This window comes from Penaeus vannamei, chromosome 4 (genome assembly GCF_042767895.1).
Source record: "Penaeus vannamei isolate JL-2024 chromosome 4, ASM4276789v1, whole genome shotgun sequence".
Taxonomy (NCBI): domain Eukaryota; kingdom Metazoa; phylum Arthropoda; class Malacostraca; order Decapoda; family Penaeidae; genus Penaeus; species Penaeus vannamei.
This window is the reverse complement of record NC_091552.1, coordinates 46,418,113-46,425,612: the sequence shown is the minus strand read 5'-3', so window position 1 is coordinate 46,425,612 and position 7,500 is coordinate 46,418,113. Positions and strand designations below refer to the sequence as shown.

Genomic DNA, 7,500 nt, shown 5'->3' with positions numbered 1-7,500 from the left:
GCTCTGTACAGGTCGAGAACATTTTATCATTAGGTGGTGTTCAATTTGACATATTTTCCCCTTCGTTTAATGATGATTATATATATATTCTACAAAATAAAAAAAGAATCGAATCTCTGGTTTAAAAAAAAATATATATGTGTGTAAGAAAACGGTCCTTATTGTCATAGAGACGATAATATTTAATAATAATAATTTCAGTGTTGTGGTAAGCGAGAAAATAATGATAATGATAATACTGATTAAAAAAAAGATATATATATATATAGATACGGTCCTGTCTTCCACCTTTGCCAACAGTTAGTCCACTTTGATGTCACGATGTCAGTAGATAGAGGAAATAGATAATAATTAATTAAAAGGAAGAAAAGAAGACCCTCCCCTTCCCCTCCCCCACTGGTCAATTTACGAGAAAAAAGACTTGAAAAAAAAAAGAAAATTGAGAGAGAGAGAGCGAGAGAAGAGCAATATGAAAATTGTTGATAATTATTATGATTATTACTATTAACCTTTATTTTTCTTTGGTGTGAATTTTATTGAGGTGATATTTTGATTCCGCATGTGTTTGGCTAAGCGTAACTCTGTAAGATTAAGAAAAAGAATTAAGTTAGATTTGTTGTGCTACAGATATATATATGTATATTTGCAATATATATGTATATATCTTGTGTATTTCTTCCCAGCTGTTGTATGTGTGTAATTATATGGGCTAAATCATACTCCAGTCTCTTCATGAGAAATTGCATTGCCCCCCTAAAGTAAATAAAATAAAGTAAATATTTGATTTCAAAAGAGCATTTTAAAAAGTTTTAAAAGAGAGAGAGAAAAATAATTCTGCCCAGGTACTCAGTAAAACATTTGCCTAAAAGTTATGTTTTGGAAAATAGTAACTTCACCCTAAAAAAAATAGTATAATGAAGAGGCGGGCAATTATCTTATAGTAAGAGCAGTAAAAAGTAATCGCAAAAACAGTCATAGAGACAAATGTAACCGTAACTTTTAAGAAATCTCTTCAGGAAAGCTAAGAGTAATCAACCATTTAGCTTGCAGAATCATGTGTGCAGTGGCACCTTAGCTTACAAATAAGTTTAATAACCCTTAAGCCAAGGAATAACCGGTTGTTAGCTTGTAATGAGTGAGTTGTCAAAGCGAGCTCTAACCTGACTGGCTTTGTGTTCGGCGTGGCCGCCCGCCCGCAGGCCTAACCTCCCTCAACTCGCTCTCGTCCTCGGGCGTGTACACGACCAACACCTCCTCCTCCTTGGTGGCCTCGGGCGTGGGCGGCGGGGGCGGCGGTGTTGGCGTAGGAAGTGGCCTGGGCGGTTTCCCCAATGCCTCGCCGCTCACGGGGTCCGCCAACCTCGAAAATGCAGCCACGGAGATTGATCGCATTATGGCCAAAATCGAGCAGGATAATAAGATTCTCGCTGAGCTCGAGAAGTCGCGGTCGACCATAGGTAAGATTTGTGAGATATTTTTTTTTACGTGTGTGTCTTTCCTATTTTTTTCCTCCCCCTTTTTTTTTATTTTCACCCATTCGGATTTTTTTGGAGGGGAATGTCAATCCCCTGTGTATTTTTTTTCCATTATTCTCTAAGAAAAAAATATATATCGGGGTCTTAGCTGTGTGAATAATCGCAGGGGAAGGATCTAAAATGAAGCGAGTATCTTCATGTTAAAAAAAAAGACAACAAAAATCCAAAAAAAAGTCAAATTCATAAAAAAAAGGTTCTGGCCCTCTAAGACTGATCCACCTGAAGTCTGGCAGGGGAGAGTTTGTTTACTTGTCACAAAACCCGTTGCAAAGTGGACTGTTGGTAGACGTGGAAAGGACTCAGGTTAGAGAGGGAGAGGAAGGGCCGCACCAGTAGCAGATTTTGATTCTTTTTGACACTGTTAAAAGCAAGAAGGAGGGTGATGTTTGACCTGCGCGTGTCTTCAGGTCCCCACGCCAAACACGTGCAGTTCTTGGACGGGTTCACGCCGGGGGTGTTCATGAGTGGGTCCCACGGTGGCTCTCGTCATCACCACCACACGTACCCTTCCTATCACCACCACACCTACCCTCCCCACCACCAGCACCACCCCAAGCACCACTCCAAGCACTACCACCACCAGAAGCACCACAGCTCGCTCTCCCTGAGCCACCATTACGGGACGCACTCATCCAACCACCCCCAGGCGTACCAACAGCGCCAGCAGCAGCAGCAGCAGCAGCAGCAGCGGCAGGGCTCACGGGCTCACCACTCCTCTCGGACGCGGGTTCTCCCCCAACACCCTGGGCGCCACCGCTCAGTCGGCAAACCACCCACCACCACCACCTCCTCCTCCTCCGTGTCTGCAATGTCCCGTATCAAAAATTTTCTCACAGTGCCGAAGCCTCACTTTGCTCGCTTTGAGCGGAACAGTAAGTGGCGGTTTAGCTGCTACTGGATCTGCTACTCTGGCTCCTGTTGGTAGCTATGAGAGGCGGGTCTGTACGGCCCTTTAGTCGTCCTGGGGCGGCCCGCTCCTGCACCTGTAGAAGGCTGGGTTCGTAAAGCCAACAGCACCGTAAGAGAGAAAGCCCAAAAATACAAAGCTCAGTCCGCTAGAGTCCCAGAACGGTCTTTTGAGTGAAAAAATGCTCTAGAACATGAGAGAGAGAGAAGCAAAAAACAAAACTAGAACACTTTGTGATTTATGGAGTTGTTGATTTACAAACCTGCAGCGTAGTCGTAGCGCGGGCCGTCTGCCTTCTGCTCGTACCCTGCAGCTTCCCGTACACGTCTCGTGGTCCGGCCAGAAGTTTTGTTCCGTAAATAATTAATGATTTTTGTTCCTTTTTTGAAATGAAGTAGGCCTCTACTTTCATCTGATTTTTGAGACTCTGGCGAGGAAGAAGCTGAGAAGCATCTTAGATCTCGCTTGATTTAGCGTTAGTGTACGGTTTGAATGTTGTACCATTGTAGGTTGCGGCCTGTGTTCTGAGTCAGTAGTTTCTATTTTTATCTGAGAGTCTTTTTTTTACGTTAATACATAAAGCAAAATCTGTAAATGGTTTGAGGAACTAGTGGTGGTGCTCGTATGCTCGAGGCCTTCAGAGAGTCTGTGTCTCGCAGCTGACATCATTCTTAGCGTCATCATATATATATATATTTACATATCTTTTTTTTCTGTACCCATCTGAGACCTGCGTGACTAGTCTATCAGAACAGACTCTGACGTCTCGCATGACCCATACTAATCCCGTCATGGTCTAGCATTTGCTGTGCATGAACAGACCTCACTTGCATGGGTACGGTCCAATTTTATATCATAGACCTCTTGTCAAACATCAATTTAACGTGCAAATGGATTCTTCAATCTCAGTGTTTTTCTTATCTCTTTCATCTTCAAACAATCTATTTTAAACAAACCAAACAATATGAAAGGAAGATCTCACAGTTTTTTTCAAAAAGCTTCTTGATTGCACTTCCCTGCGACGTCGCGGCGCCCGGAGCACGAGCGCTCACGCCTTGGTCTCGCCCTTCTCTCGCCACAGGGTTGAGCACGACCTCGACCGGAGTGACTTCCCTCAAGACGAGCGACTTGATCACCTCTCTGGGCCTCGCCTCTCGCACCATGGCGGGCATCACGCCCTCCTCCTTCGCCATGGCCGGCACGGGCATGACCTCCCTCACCGGGGCGGTCACCACCACCGTCTCGGCAATGGACCTCTCCAACCCCATAGTGAACCCCTTAGGTAATAACCCCCTGGGCAGCAACCCCTTAGGGAACAACCCCCTCGGCCTGATGGACCCGACGCTGGCCTCGCATATGGGCGGCGCCAACCCCAGCCTGGGCCTGACCTCCCTCGGCGGCCTCACCGGGACCAACCTCCTGGGGGGCACCTCCCTGCCAGGCGTCTCCCTGCACAGCACAAACCCTCTCTCCGTGACCAACCCTGCCAGCCTATCGGCGGGCCTCACCGGCGTGGGCGTGGTGGGCACGGGCGTGGGCATGGCAGGAGGGGGCATCAGCAACCCAGTGTTCACCAGCGTCAACCCACTGCCCACCATCATCACCACGAGCTATGACAAGGACGGTACGAGTAGTTGGCGCCATTGATGCTCACTTGTTTGCTGTAGAAGACTTTGTTGTGTAAATACATGTTTTTATTTTGAGTTTTGAGTTCTTTTTTTCCTTTCTGTTGATGGTTTTGATGATTTGTAGACTTTGTTTGATGAAAGGTTTGTTTTGTTTTTGTAGCGTATTTCGTTTTGTAAAAAAGAGAAAAAAAAAACAATTTAACGAGTTGGAAAAAAAATTGTTTCCTTTTTTCGCTGTTGATTTTGTAGATAATTTGTTATTTTGGTTTTGATTTTATTGTCTTGAAGTTGTTTGTTGTTGTTTTTTTCTTCTTGTTTATGTTGGTTGAGTTTTTGTTGTTTTAGCAGATTGCGATTTTTTTTTTATGATTGTATTTTTTTTTTCCTTTTTTGGCAACTTGATTTTTCTTGCCGCCTTATTGAACGTGGCGGTAATTTGCGGTTGTTAAATATGTTTTAGTACTTTAGAAGTTTCCGCTTATTTTATGTATTTATTTTTGTTCCAAGTACAGACATAATACTGGGTAGATTTATACGCAAGACTAATATTACTCTTTATTACATTTTTCAGATTTCTATTTCATGTGCATTTTTTTAGCAGCATTTCAAAGGAATTTGAGTATGTAATGCTTCAACATTGGATCAAGTTTGTTATTGCAATATATTATATAGATGTCAAAAATCCTGAATTGCAGATATTAACAATGTTTATAGTCCTTTGAATCACCTTGAATTCTCTGATAAATTTGTTATATCTGCATTTACATATATTTTTTTTTAGTCATTTCAAAATGTGCCTTAAAAATCCTTGGATAAATGTTTCTTTTTGTCCCCCCTTACAAATGTAACCCCCTCTTGACACTTCCTCCCCCAGGCAAGAACCCCATCCCCGTAATATTTTCCACTCCCCTTGGCACTTTCTTCCCCATTTGGCACTTCCTACTCAAAAATAATCTCCTTTCCCATATTTCTCCCTTCCCTTGGCACTTTCTCCCCCCATAATACCCCCTACCCTCCCCCTTGGCACTTCCTACTCCACAATAATCTCCTTTCCCACATTTCTCCCTCCCCTTGGCACTTTCTCCCCTCATAATACCCACTCCCCCTTGGTACTTCCTACTCCACAATAATTTCCTTTCCCATATTCCCCCCCTCCCCTTGGCACTTTCTTCCCCCATAATACCCCCTCCCCCTCTCTTGGCACTTCCTACCCCCATAATACCCCTTCCCCCCCTTTTGGCACTTCCTACTCCACAATAATCTCCTTTCCCATATTCCCCCCCCTCCCCTTGGTACTTTCTCCCCCCATAATAACCCTCCTCTTGGCACTTCTTCCCCCAGACAAGAACCTGGTGAACGGCAACATCCCGGGAGTGCTGATGCCACAGTATGAAACCGACAACAGAGTGCTGGATGTCCTCGAGATCCCGGGGAAAGGGCGGTGCCACGTCTATATTGCCAGGTCAGGATGGGCGGCCGTGAGCTGTGGTTGGGGGCGGGGGGGGGGGTGTTCTGTTGTGATATTTATATATTTCTTGTTTTGTGTGTGTTTTTTTTCTGTTCAGAGTTTTCGATTGGGTTCTGATATTCAGTGGGGTTTTGTAGGTTTGTTGTTATTGTTTGGTAGAATGGTAGGGGAGGTATGTTTACATTTTCTTGTTATTTTATTTTGATTAATTAAAAAGGAGTTTTGAACATAAATGGTCAAATAGCATTGACTTGTTGATTAGAATCGGATGTCCGATTCTTTTCTTTTTGAATTGTTGGATTTTAGAAAATATTTTTGTTATTTTTACTGTTCTTGTTATTAATCTTATATTGATATTAATGTTTTGATCATTATCATCATCATTATCAATAATTTTCTTGTGTTTTTTCTTTCTTTTTCTTGTTTCTTGTGTAGGGCAGTAGATAGATCAACATTTACCATACTAGGAGAATGATTGAATTATGGAACATTAAGCAAGATCAGAAAGTGGGATTGTTCATTATATATGACATGAAGGAAGTTGATTATTATTTTTATTTTATTTTTTTTTTAATAACAGTGACATGGTCATTGGTAAGCATGAAGGGCTGTATTGCAATAATGTGTGCGTTTTATGGTGACTTTTTGCTCTTTCGGTTTTCTTTATTTTCATCTCATTCAGTAGATACTCCCTTAGCCAATTCAGAATTCTAATAAACTTATTTTATTCAGTTGTTATATGATGTTTTATGGTGACCATTTTATTTTGTTTTTGTGCTTGCTTTTGATAAGATCTATTCATATATTTTGTTCAGCACTTGATAGGTATAACAAGACCACATATATATTATTGGTATCTACATACCTCAAAGTTTTTCTTGCTACCAACTCAAGCAAACAATTAACTCATTACACCAGACAGTGATTTTATTTTTTACGCTGAAAGCAGAATATCATTTCTTAATATCATGCCATAACAATATTCAAGATTTTACTCATTTCTATTTATTTTTTATCATTTTTGTCTTTGACTCCCATTTTTTTCTTCTCTTACCAACATCTGCTCCAAATTTCTCTCTTACTTACATCTGCTTCAAGTTTCACCTATTTTGTTGACATCTGCTCCTAGATTTCTCCTCTTATTGACACCCACCCTAAATTCCTCCTCCTTTACAGACACCGATCCTATACTCCTCCCTTAAAGCACAAATTTCTCCCTTACTGACATCCATCCCCAATTTCTCCTCCCTTACTGATGTCCACCTCAAATTTCTTTACCCTTGCTGACATCCGCCCCATTCCAACAGATACTCGTATGACCCATTCCAACACTCCCCCAACGAGAACCCCGAAGCTGAGCTGGCGGTGAATGCTGGGGACTACGTGCTGGTGTGGGGCGCCATGGATGAGGTAGCACCAAGGACCATTGTGAGAACCCCAGGGTGACTGTGGACCCATGGCATATACCACAAGGACACACCCACTTGGCCCTGCGTTGCTGTTCTGGCAGTTTTTAATTATTTTTTTAATGTTTTTGTTAACCTGTTTTTAGGGGGTCTTTTGTTTTCTAGTATTCTTATCCCTCTTGTTAGTAAGATTCAGGGGGAGGAGGGGTAATGTGTTTTGGGTTATTGTTGGGCTTAATGCATGATAGTTTTCATAATTAACTGGCTAGGTTAGTCCATAAAGAAAGCTAGGCATGACACTTGTCACGTAGGACACATTCAACCCCTATAGAACATGTATCCTCAGTATTAGACATGCTTGAGTGAGGTTTAGAGGATACACGGTAAACTGCACAAAAATTCTTATCAAATGACTGATATTTTCAGATCTCATACTGTATATATAGATTGTAATTTCTGAAATATAACTATTTTTGTTTGAATTAAAGCAGATAGAAATTATATTTTATACCCCATCTGAATTAGATTGTAGGAAGGCACATCCTTTAGGGGTTAA

General features: G+C 42.0%; 1 protein-coding gene across 1 annotated transcript in view; it reads left to right on the top strand.

The window, feature by feature from the left end:
- The window catches only part of LOC113825080 (uncharacterized), a 334,395-nt gene that overhangs the window by 200,023 nt on the left and 126,872 nt on the right, over positions 1-7,500 (top strand). Inside the window, exons 14-17 of the mRNA XM_070121130.1 lie at positions 1,200-1,457; positions 3,524-4,066; positions 5,412-5,532; positions 6,846-6,966. Of these exons, the coding sequence (XP_069977231.1) occupies positions 1,200-1,457; positions 3,524-4,066; positions 5,412-5,532; positions 6,846-6,966 (1,043 nt within the window). The remainder of the gene's footprint in view (positions 1-1,199; positions 1,458-3,523; positions 4,067-5,411; positions 5,533-6,845; positions 6,967-7,500) is intronic.